This window comes from Typopeltis vanoorti, chromosome 25 (assembly GCF_054136105.1).
Source record: "Typopeltis vanoorti isolate ZY-2024b chromosome 25, IOZ_Tvanoo_1.0, whole genome shotgun sequence".
In the NCBI taxonomy this organism is placed as follows: Eukaryota; Metazoa; Arthropoda; class Arachnida; order Uropygi; family Thelyphonidae; genus Typopeltis; species Typopeltis vanoorti.
Genome location: NC_143573.1, coordinates 70,918,211 through 70,934,085, shown reverse-complemented (window position 1 = coordinate 70,934,085; position 15,875 = coordinate 70,918,211). Strand labels below are relative to the sequence as shown.

The 15,875-nt window shown below is 36.5% G+C and overlaps 1 protein-coding gene across 5 annotated transcripts in view; it reads left to right on the top strand.

The window, feature by feature from the left end:
- osi (electron transfer flavoprotein regulatory factor orsai) overlaps positions 1-15,403 on the top strand; it is a 48,808-nt gene extending 33,405 nt beyond the window's left edge. For all 5 annotated transcript variants that reach the window (XM_090414473.1, XM_090414474.1, XM_090414476.1 and 2 more), the window contains one exon: positions 15,070-15,403. In XM_090414473.1, coding sequence (XP_090270599.1) covers positions 15,070-15,279 — 210 coding nt within the window. In that variant the 3' untranslated portion in view covers positions 15,280-15,403. The remainder of the gene's footprint in view (positions 1-15,069) is intronic.
- The last annotated feature ends 472 nt before the right edge of the window (positions 15,404-15,875 follow it).

Here is a 15,875-nt window from a genome sequence, read left to right as displayed (position 1 = left end):
ACACGTGAAGCTTAAGGATCTTCCTCAGCCATAGCCAAGTTAACCGGTCCAGTTTATCTGGGGTTTTTCATCCTGCAAGCAGGCAAACCAGTCCAGTGAACATACATGGATTACAGTCAGGAATACTGACCCAGCGCCATAGGTCTGATTCGTCAGCTATGCTGGTTCCGGAGCCCGGATAAAATTTGCAGGGACTGAGATGGTGAAATACCTCCCCTTAAAGGGGACTCACGGCCGTGTATCATTGTACAATTATTATTATTATGTGGTAGGTAGCCACATCTGCTCTGGTTAGTTCTGATCCTGTTGATCGATACCAAATCTTCCTAGGAAGAACAAAACCAGGCTGCAGAACACAGGGATCTTCTACCAGAAAGCCATTTGTTGGGAGATTGTTGGACCAGTCTTCTCTCCACATGTCAGGTGTTGATGGCAGGGCAGCTGAAGAGAGTTCGTCCGTGGATGGGATAGGCTTTCTAGATTTTAGGTGAAGACTAGGTGGATTTATGAGAGTCTGGTGCAGGGGCAGGAGTGGGTCGCTCATTGCTTTATTAAATTCTTTAATCGAGGCTTGTCTTCTCCGTGTGTTTGGTGGAGCAATGTTAGATGGGACCGGCAGCCAGGAGAGAGAGAGAGGGGGTGCTTCTCACTGTCCCACTAATTGTGCGCATGGTAGAGTTTAGCTGGGTGTCTATAATGTTAGTGTGTGCACTTCTTTCCCAGACAGGGGCACAATATTCTGCTGCAGAGAATGCGAGGGCTAGTGCAGATGACCTTAGGATTTCTGCACCACAACTCCAGGTTGTTCCAGCAAGCCTTGAAATGATATTGTTTCTCATTTTCATTTTGTTGGGCAGGTTGGTGATGTGCCTTTTATAGGTTAGGCATATGTCCAAGCTCACTCCAAGGGCTTTCAGGTGAGGCTCGTGTTCTACCGTTTTTCGACAGAAAGAAAGGTTGAGGTGTCGATTCAGCTCTGCATTGTTCAGGTGAAATACTGTGGACACAGTTTTTGTTGGATTTGGCTTTAAGTACTCTTTCAGGATGTTCAGGTCTGTGTTCAAGGTTGATTCCAGGTTGGCAAAGGAGGTAGATTGATGTAGGATCACTAGGTCATCCGCATACATATACTTGCTTGAGCTGGTATGTAGTAAGTCGTACACGTAGATGTTAAAAAGGGGGATAACACAGAACCCTGAGGGAGACCGTTGTGAAGAAATCTGGGCCTACTCTTTTTTCCGCCAATATGTAACTGGATCTTTCTGTTGGAGAGAATGGATTCAAAAAGCTGGAAAGTTTTTTGCACCCTATAATATTTTCTAGCTTTAGGAGGAGGCCCCTGATCTAAACTGTGTCATAAGCTGATGTTAGGTCGATGAAAGTGGATCCAGATTTAAGTTTTTTCTAGAAGCCTGCTTCAATCTGTGTTGTCAGGAAGTTGCTGTGACCTGGTTACGGCAACTTCTTCTGGCCTGAAGCCAGCTTGTTTGATCAGGAGTGCTCTTTCGATGAGTGGTGAAATTCTTTTAAGGAGAATTCTTTCAAAGTGCTTAAAGGTGGAGTAAAGCAAGGAGATAGATCGTAGATTTTTGACATCATTTGTATCTTTCCCTGGTTTGGGCACGGCAATTATTTTGGCTTCCTGCCACAGATTTGTTACTTTACCAGTCATTATAATTTCTGAGAAAAGGGCGGCCAGCCATGTTTGGCCTTGTTGACCGAGATGTTTTAGAAACTCAGGGAGGATACCATCCTCTCCTGCAGCCTTGCCATTCTTGGTGAGTTTTAAGGCTACCTGTACCTCTTCCCAAGATACTGGGTGTACAAGTTCAGGAAGATCAGGTGCAGTCTTCAGGATTTGTCTGATGGAAGATTGCACAATAATTTTCCTGATAGAGCTGGGACTAATCTTGGAGGTTTCAATAAATGATTAACCATATGATTACGAGTTATCTCTGTTGTTTTGTGTGTTGTTGGTGCTGCTCCACCTAATTTTCTTAGAAGTGACCAGCTTTTCCGGCTAGATGTGGAGAAATTGAGTTCATGGATGGTTGTGATTTATCTTTCCTTTCTGTTTTTATTCAGGGTTGCTATGAGCCCCTTAGCAATAGTTCGGTCTTCAGTTTCCCTAGATATGGTATGAAGGTCAGCAATAAAAAGACAAAGACAATGAAAATATCAACTGTATTGTGAATGGAGAACCTATAGAACAAGTAAAACATTTCAGCTACTTAGGCATGATTTTTAGTGAAGATGGTAAATTAAATATGGAAATAGACAACAGAATCAATAAAACTGGTGGTAGGAAGTCAACTGAATAAATTTATATGGAATAAGAGAGAAATTAGTCAAAACTAAATTAGCTGTATACAAGACAGTGTTCAAACCAATTTTAACTTATGGATCTGAGAGCTGGGTTAGAAATAAAATACTTGACAAAGACTAGAGACCACAGACCTGGGAGTCCTGAGAAAGATTAGAGGGGTGAACAGAGGTCATCAGTGGCTATATCATATTAAAAACAAGAATATTAGGAAAGAACTTAACATTGTTAGTATCCAGGAATGTGTTAGCAGAGCTCAAGTGGTATGGTCACTTAAACAAAATGGAAGAGGAAAGATTAGCAAAACAAGTTTTGTTTGCCAGGTTGGTAGGAAAAAGACCCAGAGGAAGACCAAGATATAGATGGATTGATACAGTAAAAAGTGCCTTAGAAGATAGAAATATAAGATCTGACAATGTTGGAGTCTTGACAGGTAACAGATTGATTTGGAGGAAACAGTTGTAGATAGCAAGTTAGTGATGGTGTAAGTTTTTCATGCAGTACTATCATATCTTGTATACCCTTGAATGTACATATCAGGAATGTGATGATGATGAAAAAAAGCACTCAGAACTGCTCTTAGGATCCCATTCCACTCATTCACCACTCTTGAAGCAAAAAATCTGGTTTTCATGTCTTTGAGAACCACATTCTTCACAGCATGACCGACCACTTGTCATCTCTTTTTAGCGTGTATTACAAAATTTCTTTTCCATCTGCTCTATTAAATCCCTTTAGTAACTTGCTTCTATCATATCCCCTCCTCTCCACATATATCAACTAAACAAAGGTTATCCACAAACTTTTTTTGTGGATAGCCTTTGTTATCCACAAAAAAGATGGTGAGCTGGTCTATCCTCCACAGACCAGCTCACCATCTCGGACACTTGCCTCTGGATCCTTTCCATCCCTTCTACAACTCCCAGGAGACCAAATGGTCCTAATTTGGTCACATCAAAACTTGATAATCAAAGATAAGTATATTAATAAGTATAATAACTTATCTTTCTAAGTTCCTTATCCCAACTTGTTAATGTTTTTCTTATCATACAATTAAGGATCATTTGTTAGCTAAAAGGATCTTTGTGATCCTGTGAACTATTTTGTCCACTTTTGGAATAAGCTGAATTTCAACTCTGTCTACCATCATCCCTCAAATCTCTAGCCTCTATTTATTGTAGTCCATTTCTGTCTGTGTGATGTACAGCTTGTAGTCTTTTCTTCCCATAGTGAATAACCTTACATTCTAATGTCCTAAACTGGCAACCATTATCCTTTGTTTAACCTACCAGTCTGTTTAAACTGTTCTACAGGATAGAGCTTGGCTTCACTTTTGTTAACTATTCCTTCTCTTCAGGTAAGTATCATCAGCAAAGAAAGGGATATTCTCCTCACCCTCAAATCATTCTTATTATCATTAATGTGCAAATTGAACAGTAGCTGAAGTAAAGAGCTCTGTGGCATACCATTAGTTACCTGCCTTCTCCTTGATTTGGCTTCACTTTACATATATTTCCGTGCAGCAGTATCTGTTCTCTGAAATACCCTGAAAACACACCCCAACTCAATATCATCAGAGTTAAAGATCGGTACTATCAACATAAGAAGCCTGAATGGCAAAGAAATGGAACTAGCAGAGGAATTAGATAAGTACCAGATTGACATAATAGGGGTGACTGAAACAAAAAAGACAAAAACTGGTGAGAATTTTTTGAGCAATAAATACAAAATGTTATATTCAAGCAATGACAATCAAGGAAAAGAAGGAGTAGCCATATTATTCAACACTAAATACGAGGCTAATCTTCTTGAATGGCAGGCAGTCTCAAGTAGAGTGATGTGGGCAAATATGAAAATGGGGAACTGGACAATGAGACTTATTTGTGCCTATGGTCCGACAGAAGGTTCTACTAAGGTAGAAATGGAGGAATTTTTTGAGTCTTTAGAGAAAGCACCTCTTCTGTTTAAACCATCCAAAATACCAAACATAAATGTCTTTATCTTCCAGTTCTCATTCTACAGATGTGTCCAAATAATTGCAGCTTCCGTTTTATAATCTTCTGCATTAGATTCTGTTTTGGTTGTATCTTCTGATAGAGCTCTTCATTGGTGATTTTCTGTATCCATCCTATTCTTAGAATCTTCCTGTAACAAGTTCTTTCAAATGCCAAAATTCTTTTTCTTGATTCCTTATTTATTACCCACGTTTCAGATCCGTACAGTACACTCCTGAAGATGCATGTTTCCAATACTCTTAGTTTTGTTTGCAGACTGATCACTTTACTTTTCCAGATGTTATCATGGCCTTCAGATTTGTTCTTCCCTTTGCAATCCTGATCTTTATTTCTTTTTTACAGTCCAAGTCAAATGTCATTTTATTTCCCAAATATGTGAATTGTTCTACATTTTCTATATCAGTTCCATCCACTTGTATCTTTTGTTTCATGTTCTTCTCACCAAATGCCATTGTCTTTGTTTTTTCAAGGTTCATAACAAGTTTTGTAGTTCTCTTTCGTCTTCTTCAATAATAGCAATGTCATCTGCAAATCTCAGATTGTTAATTCTCATTCCGTGTACAGATATTCCTTTGGCATCTTCTTTCATTTTATCCATTGCTCTTTCTAAATGTGCAATGAAAATGCTTGGTGATATTGAGTCTCCCTGTCTAGTACCTCTGCTTGTTTTAAACCATTTTCCCAAATCATCACCTATTCTAACTGCTGCAACTGCATTCTGATAAACATCTTTTAATATAGCTATTAGTTTTTTTATCAATTCCATAGGATTCCAGAACTGCTAATGTCACTTTCTGGTCAATACTGTCAAATGCTTTCTGAAAATCAACAAAGCAAGTATATATGTTTTTGTTTTTTCTCCTAGCTTTCTCTGCTGTTAACCTCATTGTCAAATTCTGTTGAATTGATAATGAGGTTAATTCTGCAAGGTATGCTTCCAATTGTGTTCTCAATCTTTCTGTCAATATGATCATCATCACTTTACCAAAGTGACTTATCAAGGCAATTGTTTTATAATTTGTACATTCTAGCTTATTTCCTTTCTTGTATAATGTTACTAATATTGATTTCACCCACTCCTCTAGCATTTTCCCTTTCCATACTATATTACATAGTTGGTGTATTTCTGTAACCATACTTTCACCACCATATTTAATCATTTCTCCAGTAATGTTATCGTTACCAGGACTCTTGTTGTGTTTTAGCTGTCCTATTGCTTTTTCTACCTCTCTTAAAATGTCCATAGCATGCTCATTACCTGATGGTGATATCTGCTTCAATTCTTCAGTCAGTTTCCCAATGCTATCTGAATCTAGTTTTTCTTCATATAACTCACTACAGTATCTTGTCCACTGCTGTACAATTTTTGCTTTATTCATCAATACTTTGCCTTTTTCATCTTTAATTGTGGTCTGTTTTGGTTGCCACTTTCTATTAATGGTTCTGATCATTTTGTATACCTCCCTTGTTTTATGCTCTCTATAGTGCTGTTCTATATTGTTGCATTGGGCTTCTAACCATTTCATCTTATCCATTCTGACTGCTTTTTTCACCTCATTACATTTTCTTATATAGTGCTCTTCTATTTGTTCTGATGTATCCGTTCTTATCTTCAACATTCTTTTCTCCTGTACTAACTTCATGTTTCTTGTGCAATCCATTTCTTCTTGATCTTCTCTTCTTCTGGTACTGTTTCTACTGCATCTTCTATCGCCTTCATTACTCTTTTCACTCTTAAATTCAAGTTTTTTTCTTTCTCCACAGTTTCAAGTTTCTCTTCTAACACTGTTCTGTACCTTCTTCCTATTTCTGCTTCACTTATTTGTGCTGTATCTCTTCTATTCTGATGTTGGGGTTTATATTTCTTTTTTAATTTCGTCTTGATGTTTGCAATCACTAAACTATGGTCCGAGTCTATATCTGCTCCTTGAAAAGTTCGACATTGCTGTACTGATGTTATCCATCTTCTTTTAATCATAATCATATCAATCATGTTTTTGGTTTTCCCATCATTTGATTGCCACGTCCATTTTCTACACTCCTTTTGTTGGAATCTTGTGTTACAGATCATCATCTCGTGGTCCACAGCAAATTCTAACAATTTTTCACCTCGTTCATTTCTTTCTCCCAAACCATATTTTCCCATGACTCTTTCCCAACCATCATTATCTATTCCAACTTTGGCATTCCAATCTCCTTCAATAATTAGCACATCTTGCTTTGGTATTGTTTCTATTGTCACTGGGCCTTGTTTATCGCGGGCCTTGTTTATCCGAGCGACGCCCGAGCCGGCATGTTGTAGCTGTTGATTGTATAGGCATCAGATAACAATCATGTTTTTTCTTTACGGTTAGAGCATCGACACTCGTCTGACCGACCCTCCTCCTTTGTCCAGGCTTGGGACTGGAATGAGACCCCTAAGGATCCCAAGGCAGAGTCATGTACAGTGGTAAAAAACACTCAAAAGGCATACTTGAAGTAGAAAAAGCCATCAAAGGCTTGAAATGTGGAAAGGCAGCCGGAGTAGATGATATTCAACCAGAAATGCTGACGTATGGTGGTATAAAAGTCTTACACTGGTAAACTGCATAGTTCAGAAGACCTGGACAGAGGGAAAAATTCCCGATGATTAGAGTAGAGCTCTCATAGTACCCATATATAAAAAGGGAAATAAAACTGAATGTGAGAATTACAGAGGTATGTCCCTACTGAGTGTTCCTGGTAAGATCTATGCCAGTATACTTGAGAATCGGTTGAGAAGACTTGTGGAAGAAAAGCTTGGTGGAGAACAAGCTGGATTCAGGCCAAATAGAGGTTGTCAGGATCAGACTTTTTATGACAATTAGTGGAGAAATCATGGGAATATGACAAAGATCTGTATTTATGTTTTGTCGATCTGGAAAAGGCATATGACAAGATGCCAAGAGAAAAGCTATTCAATAAGCTACAGTTGTATGGTGTCAATGGGGCATTATATCAAGCAATACTTAGTCTTTATTTGAGTTGTAAGTCAGCAGTTAGAATTGAAGGAAGTGCAGGAAGATGGTTTAATGTTAAATCTGGTGAGAGACAAGGATGTACATTATCCCCTCTGTTATTCATTATATATATGGATCACATTATGAAGGTAAGTGGTATTAAAATGATATCAAAATTGGAGATGTTAATGTCAGCTCTTTGCTTTATGTGGACGATATTATACTTCTAAATAAATCTGCTACAAGTCTGCAAGATTCCCTGACTAAATTGAATAACTGTTGTAATAGATATGCTGTGAAGGTCAGCAATAAAAAAACAAAGACAATGAAAATAGGCAGAATCGTTGAAAATGTCAACTGTATTGTGAACGGAGAACCCAGTTACTTAGGGCACGATTTTTAGTGAAGATGGTGAAGACTTGACCAAAGACTAGAGACTGCAGATATGAGGGTCCTGAGAAAGATTAGAGGCACGAACAGATGGCATCAATGACAGTATATTATTAAAAACTAGTTAATTAGGAAAGAACTTGGCATTGTCAGCATCCAGGAATGCGTTAGCAGAGCTAATCTCAGGTGGTATGGTCACTTAAACAGAATGGGTGAGGAAAGATTAACAAAACAAGTGTTCTCTGCCAGGTTGGGAGGAAAACGACCCAGAGGAAGAACAAGATATAGGTGGACTGATATGGTACAATGTGCCTTAGACGATAGCAATATAAGATCTGATAATGTTGGAGTCTTGGCAAGTAACAGACTGATTTGGAGGAAAATTGTAGGTAGGAAATTAGTAATGATGTAAATTTTTCATGTAGTACTATTATATCCTGTACACCCCCTTGAGGGTATACATGGCAGGAATTTGATGATGATGATTTAGACTTTTGTGAAATAAATTTATTAGTTGTAAAATTTTTGCCGAAGTATCATAGGTATCTTTAGTGCAATAACAGCAATGGAATGCAAAATAAATTATAATAAAAGAATCAATTTTAAAAAGCACCACCGCTTCAGTGGAATGGAACAACAGATGGTCAGTACATTCCCAATTAAAAAAAAAAGATATGATAAGATAATAATCAGGAATTTGCATAAAACTGATTTAATATTTCTCATAAAGGGGATAACTGAAGGCCACCAGATCTGTTTAAGTTAGGTGGGTTTTTGGTTTCCCATAAACAGGAAACCAAAACTATTTACCAGAAACCCACACATACTGGCCAGTATATACACATAAAGTTGTACCATCACCCAACACAAAAACTAGGTGTCATTAATACAATAAAAAACAGGGCTTTGAAGATTTGCTCAAATGAACAAGTACTTAAAGATGAATTAAAAGTTATCAGCAATACCTTCCTAAAAAATGGTTATATCCAAAATATTATCAACAAAATTCTGTACAAGACCTCACTTAAAAATAAAGTAGACTACAATAAAACTGTAACCATTCCATACATTAAATTGATATCAGACAAAATAAACAGAATACTACAAAAATACAACCTTAAAGCCACCGTTAAACCTCCTGCAAAATTAAAGAACTTACTCAACTCATTCAAGCTCCTTCCGCTGGCCCACACAGGAGTATACTGTATTCACTTCACCTGTAATTTGCCCTACATAGGGGAAACAGGACTCGCAATTCCTATCAGGAAAAAGGAACATAAACGATACATTAAATATAATAACTATAGTCAAGCTGGTCTTTCTAATCATGGCATGAACACTTTACATATAGAATTGACTGGACAAGTACCTGTTTACATCACACCAAAACATGGTATGAATATAAATTTAAGGAAGCCTGTGAGATTCTTATCAACCACCTTAATCTTAATAATAATGGTCTAAAAATCCCAAGAATATGGAAGGCACATATTCTACCCACTTAACCTTTCTCCCTAAGAGTTAATTATAAATAAGACCTTAGGTAATCCAGGATCTTAAATCTAATATAACAATTGTCATGTTAATTCCCTCCTCCCCCCAGTGCCTTTCATGCCTCCACTGGGATCCTGTCAGGTCCCACCACTTTTCCATTCTTCATCCTTTTCATAGCCTCCTTCACTTCCACTCTACTGATGTTCTGCACCATCCCCTCAGAAGGCTGCCCATCTTCTCTGTGAGTCCTTGCATTTTCCTCATTCAAAAGTCCTTCAAAGTATATTCTCTATCTGTTTCCTATATCCACATCCCTCCATAATACTCTTCCTCCAGAGTCTTTGATCTTCCTTGCATGTAAGATGTCCTTTGATGCCTTATTTCTACATTTTGCTAGTCGGTAAATTTTTCTCTGGCCTTCCTTTGTTTCTAATTGATCATAAAGACCTTGATATGCCTTTGTCACAACTCTCTTGGCTTCTTGCTTTCTCTCTGTCCTCTTCCATTCTTGACTCATCCCACTTCTGCTTTGCCTTCCTCTTAGCCGTCACTGCTTCTTGTACATTATTATTCCACCACCAACCCTCCTTCTGCTCTCTAACTTTCCAGATGTCTCCACCAATCTTGTACACTTTTTAGTCCATCCGAAATCCTCTCTAACACCTCCCTAAAACTGTTCTTCACACTCTCTTCTTTTAAATGAAACTACTTAATAGTCTTCATCCCATGGCTTCCAAAGGTTCTTATCTTCGATCTTATTTTAAAGTCTTCGCACAGTAGCTGATGTTGCAGCTCCACTTGATCTGTTGGGATTACCTTATAATTTGTCACTCTTTGAGATGTTTTCTTCTAGTCAAAATGTAGTCAATTTGTGAAATGTGGTTACCACTTCTGAATGTTATCAAATGTTCTTCCCTCTTGTAGAAAAACGAGTTCACAATTGCCAGATCAAATGCTACTGCAAAGTCCACAATCCTCTCTCCTTCCTGGTTCATCATTTCCACTCCATTGCCACGTGCCCTTTCACAGTCCTTATTCTGCCTTCCTATGTGTCCGTTCAAGTTTCCTCCGCCAATCACCATCTCGTTTTCATCCAGTTCCCTCATTTCTTCATCTAGCACATTCCAGAACTCATCTTTCTCCTCTGCTGTACAGCCAACTTGCGGGGCATATACACATAAGACGACCACTTGCTCTTCTCCAAGCCCCAGTTTCATTCTCATGATCCTGTTGTTCCTCCTTCCCACTTCCAGTACTTCGCCCTTCGTTCTGCCACACACCACAATTCTGACACCCTTTCTTCTCTCTTTATTCACTTCAGAGTAGAACAATTTATACCCATCTCCCAGTTCCTTCGCCTTCACCCCCTTCCACCTTGTCTCCTGCACACATAAAATGTCCAACTTCCTCTTTCTCTTCCTATGGAAAGGATGGTGAACCTCTCCATATTACAAAAATATCCATATCACACTGAAATGTTAGGAGAAATGTCTTTAAGAAGATGGCCTTCAAAATGCTCCATATAGTAATTGGAAAGAGAGAGAGAGAACTACCCATTGCTATGCTTCCAATCTGTTGGTATAATTTGTCTTGTACACTGAAATAACCATATTGTATTACGAAGTCAAAAAGTTTGATAATATCCAGAGGAAAATCTCGTTCAAGTAAATTAATCTATCAAAGGAATGTTTGTGAAAAGAGATACTATATTAAGACTAATCATGATATATGAAGGTACTAAATAAAGATACTAAACAAACTTTTATTTTCAAATCTAAGGAGTTCTTGATGTGAGAAGCAGATTTTTCAGTAAATGAAGATAATAATGTAGACAAGGATTTAGAAACTTTATATGTGGGGCAGCCGATGCAGTCTACTATTGGTCTTAATGCTGGCTTATGAATCTTGGGAAGGGTGAGTGATCATAAAAAATGTTTTAAGTTTTTTTTTTTTTTTTTTTAAATTCTTTGTCCCAGCTGGAGAGAGATTATTAATCATAACATTTCTAAATATTAGTCTTTGTTGTTATCTTCGTTTACTGAAAAATCTGCTGTGGACTTTTTCCTGCCATCTTGGCATCAAACCACTGTTCTGCTAAGCATTCCTCTCCATGTCTATTGAAGTGGCCATACTATCTTAAATTAGCTGTGCTCATACATTTCTGAATACTAACAATGTCAAGTTCCTTCCTGATATCATAATTTTTAATGTGATTCTGCTGTTACTGCCATCTGTTCCCTCTCCTAATTTTTTGCAGAACTCTCACATCTGTGGTCTTCAGTCTTGGATCAGCTGCCTTATTTTTAATCCAACTCTCAGATCCATAGTTAAAATTTGTTTCAACACTATCTGCTAGTTTAATGCTCTGGCTAATTTCTCTTATTCCATATAAATTTATTCAGCTTGCTTCCTACCATACTGGTTTTGTTTATTCTGTTGTCTATTTCCATATTGAATTTGTCATTTTAACTAAAAACAGTACCTAAATAGCTGAAATATTTTACTTGATCCATTAGGTTCTCAATTTAGGATGTATTTTATATTTTCTGTATTCTTCCCAATTTTCCCAATTTTTGTCTTTTTATTGCTGATTTTCATGCCAAAATTTGTTATAGCAGTTATTCAGTTTATTTTTGGAATCCTGACGTAACATACGGCAATCCCTCAATTAATGCGTCTTTACCCAAAAGTGTACCTCTAAAATTCAATTAGTGTGCCTATTATTTTTATATTTTATATATTTTAAAACCTTAAAAATAAATGTTATAGATTTTAAAATTTTTCTCTCTATATACTTTTTTATGGCCAACTATTTTAAAAAATCACTCACCAGGATGAAATAATTTAGTTACCGATTAAAACGTTTTACAAAGTTGTTTCTTAATGGCATACTACACTATGTTCGAAATTTACCACCAAAACTTATGTTGTTTGCTAATTACATAGCATTTGGCTGATCATATGTCGTGCCTCCTTTGCAATTGTTTTCTATACTTTTTCATTGAATGATATATGCACGTAAACACAAGAAAGATATTTAATTAACCAAATATTTCGGTCTGGAAATAGCAGACCATCCTCAGCGGTATTACAAGAACAGTTTTTTTAAAAAATACAAGCTAGAATACTAACAATAGATCGTTAAAAATAGAACACGGCGCGTGATGTTATATCACTAAGTATGAAATGGAATATTTTGAAGTAGAGACATGATTGAAAAAAAAAAAAATTAAATTAATGAGTAATCTTGATTAGACTTTCCCAGATTTTTGATATAGATATACAGTCATTACGATTCAGGTTGGGAAGATGGAGCAAGGCCTCCACGCTTTCCTTGAACAAATGTTCGAACCTATAATGAGATCTATGTAAGAGGCGAGTCCTGGACCAAAAGATGCTGTGGTCAGTTTCAATCCCATGTTGAGCCAATCCAGACTTTTCAAGTTTGTTGTGAATGGAGGATTGATGTTCTTGGATTCTTTTTTCAAGAGAACGTCCAGTCTATCCAAAATAGGAGAGATCACAGTTGCAAGGAATTTGATAAACTCCAGGAAGAGATAAAGTTGAGCGTTTGTCTTTAGGAGAAGACAAACGTTTAAATATCTTTCTTGTGTTTACGTGCGTATATCATTCAGTCTTATGTCACAAGTATCATTAAAACAGCAAATTACTTTTTCATTTTCACAACCGTTAATCATGAGTAAAAGAATTAGTGAGAAAAAAGTGGAATTGTGAAAAAAGATTCAAAAAGTAATCTCATTGGAAGAAAAACTTGAAATAATAAAGAAAAATGAACAAGGCAAGTCCAGAGCAAAGATAGGACAAGTACACAAAATGTGTGAATCAAGTATAAGAGCAATTTTAAGCAAAGCTGCTGAATATAAAGAGAAAGGTAAGGCCTGCTTCAAGTTCATCATGCATGCAGATCACTCGAAATCAAAGTATTATAATGATTGAATTAGAGAGACCGCTTTCTACATGAATTGAAGATTGTAACCCAAAACTTATTCCACTAAGCACTGATCTTATTAAATCAAAAGCAAAGTCTCTTTGTAACCTTGAAAGAAAGGGCTATCAGTGATGGAAAAGAAGAAGAATTCCATGCTAGTGCTGGGTGATTTGTGTGTTTCAAAAAGAGAAATAGCCTACATAATGTTCAAATCACAGGCAAAGCTGCAAATGCAGATAAGGAGGTGGCCACAAATTATCCAGAGATTTTGAAGAAAATCGTGGAAGAAGGGGGGGGGGCGCTATTGTGACCAACAAATATTTAATGTTGATGAAACTGGACTTTTTTTGGAAGCAAATGCCTTTCAAGAGTTTTCTGGCCAAATCAGAGAAATCTTAGCCTGGTTATAAAGTCGCAAAGTTGAATGAAATTACTGCTAGCAATATGCAAGCCATTGGAAGCACGTTCTTCCACATTGTGCAAATGATTTTAGAGGCTTTTCAAATGAAATGGATAATGTTGAGGAAATTGTCAACATCGGGCATGAACTGGGTTTTGATGAGATTGACAATGATAACATCCAAGAGTTAATTAAATCTCATTCTGAGGAATTGAGTGATTCCAACCTGCTAAATCTAGATGCACAGCAGGAAGATCCTGAAGAATATGAAGAAAATTTAACCACTGACAGTCAGCCAAAAGAGATTTCACAGAAACAAGTTGAAAATATTTTTCGTACAATCAAAGTTTTTAAGTAGCAATGCTTAGAGGCTGAACCTGATGAAGAGAGGAGTAAAATTTGCAGAAGAGTAGAAGAGGCAAGAGCTATACAGTCAGTTGTATGAAAAAAAGAAACGGAGTGTGCCCACCAAACTACGTTAGCTCAATTCTTTGTTAAGAAGGAGAATAATAAATTTTTATTCTGAGTATGTTTTATTGCCTTTCAACTTCATGTTTTTCCTTTAACTAGCCCTGAGACATACTCTAATTCTTTTACAAAAAAAAATTAACAGTCAAAAAAGAAATTTGAGGAATGAATATTTACTTTTTCCCATAGGTTATTATTCAATTAGTGCGTTTAATATGCCTATTTTAAAGAAAGCATTAATCAAGGGATTGCTGTATTTGTTTTTTCAGTTAATAAGGAATAAACTTATTATTTAAAGTAACATATATTTGTGTAATAATAAACATGTAATAAATGTTATTCGAATTGAATCTAACATTATTTCTAATGATATTGAATCTAACATTATTTCAAAGCCGAATATATAGAAACTACAAGAGTTTCGTGCCAAATATAGAAATTATAAAAGTTTTGGCAGATCCAAGTGTAAGCAAACCTTTCATGACAGGGGCAGCTCGTAGTATAAGTAGTATAAACTCGTGGTAAAGTATAAGTTCTGCATTACTTCAACCTGAGTATTTACACCTGGGTCTGGCTCCCACTGACGAGACCTCAACAAAGGTCGAAACCAGTCTGGGTAGTGACCCCCCCCATAATGTATAACATCATACATGTCTGTGCTAGGAGATGTTTTACATTATGGAAAATACTAAGGATAGTGATCAGAGTTTACTCCACCTTTACTACGAGTTGCCCCTGTCATGAAAGGTCTGCTTATGCTTGTATCTGCCGAAACTTTTATAGTTTCTCTATTCGGCATAAAACTCTTGTAGTTTCTCTATTCGGCTTTGAAATAATGTTGGATTCAATATCCACTTAATTTGAATAATTTTGCATTGCCGAAGTGAAGCCTTTTTGGCTCTCTTTTTCAGTAATGTAATAAATGTTTATTTGGGATGTTAAGAGAGCCACAAGTATTGTTAAATCTACATATAATTCTTTTCAACAATTATGTGTTAAATTTTAATTGAAAGATTAACATATAAGAAAATAATTCTTTTACATATTTTCAGCTTTTGCACCTAGGCCATGATTATCCAAAGGGATATGATTATTTCAGAAATCGCCTTAAAGCAGCTTTTCTAAACAATAAGGATGTTACAGACTCAGACCAGTTAGAGGTTCTTCTAGTTAGAGGACAGTATATAATTAAAGAATTGGAGGCTCTTTATATGCTAAAAAAATATCGTACTCTAAAAAAACGTTACTATTCAGAACACTGATAGTTCGTTTATTTTGTTGCAGTGTGTGTGTGTCATAGAAATGTACAGTTATGGAATAATCTCATTTAAGGGTATCTTTTTATATGCAATAAATAATAAGAAAAATAAAGATAGTTGATCATCATTTTCTGAATTTCTTACAGAGTATATTTTAGAATTGTATGTAATCAATAATACATTGAAATGCTTTGTGTACACATACACACACACACAAATGCATACATACATATACTAAGGCACCTTTGTAGCTCTTTGGAAATGTCATTTGCTTCATAGTGCTAGACTGGCAGAAGAAAAAAGTTTGATTCTAGTCATTGAATAGAGGAACTTTTTCTAGGCCATTTTTTTCAACCAGTTCTCAAGTTAGTTGCTATTTTTCAGAATCAAGTATGATTTTCAATCCCCCAATAATCAAACCATAGTAGCACACATTGTTAAGGACAACAAGATAGCAGCTGTTAGATGTTTGCTATATTCTCCTTCCTAGATGAGATGCCTTTGAAATCTTAGGGGAGCCTCCATAGCTCAGTCGATTTTGACAGTGCCCTTTGGTTAGAAAGACCTGGATTTGAATACCGTTTAGGAGACGCTAAGAA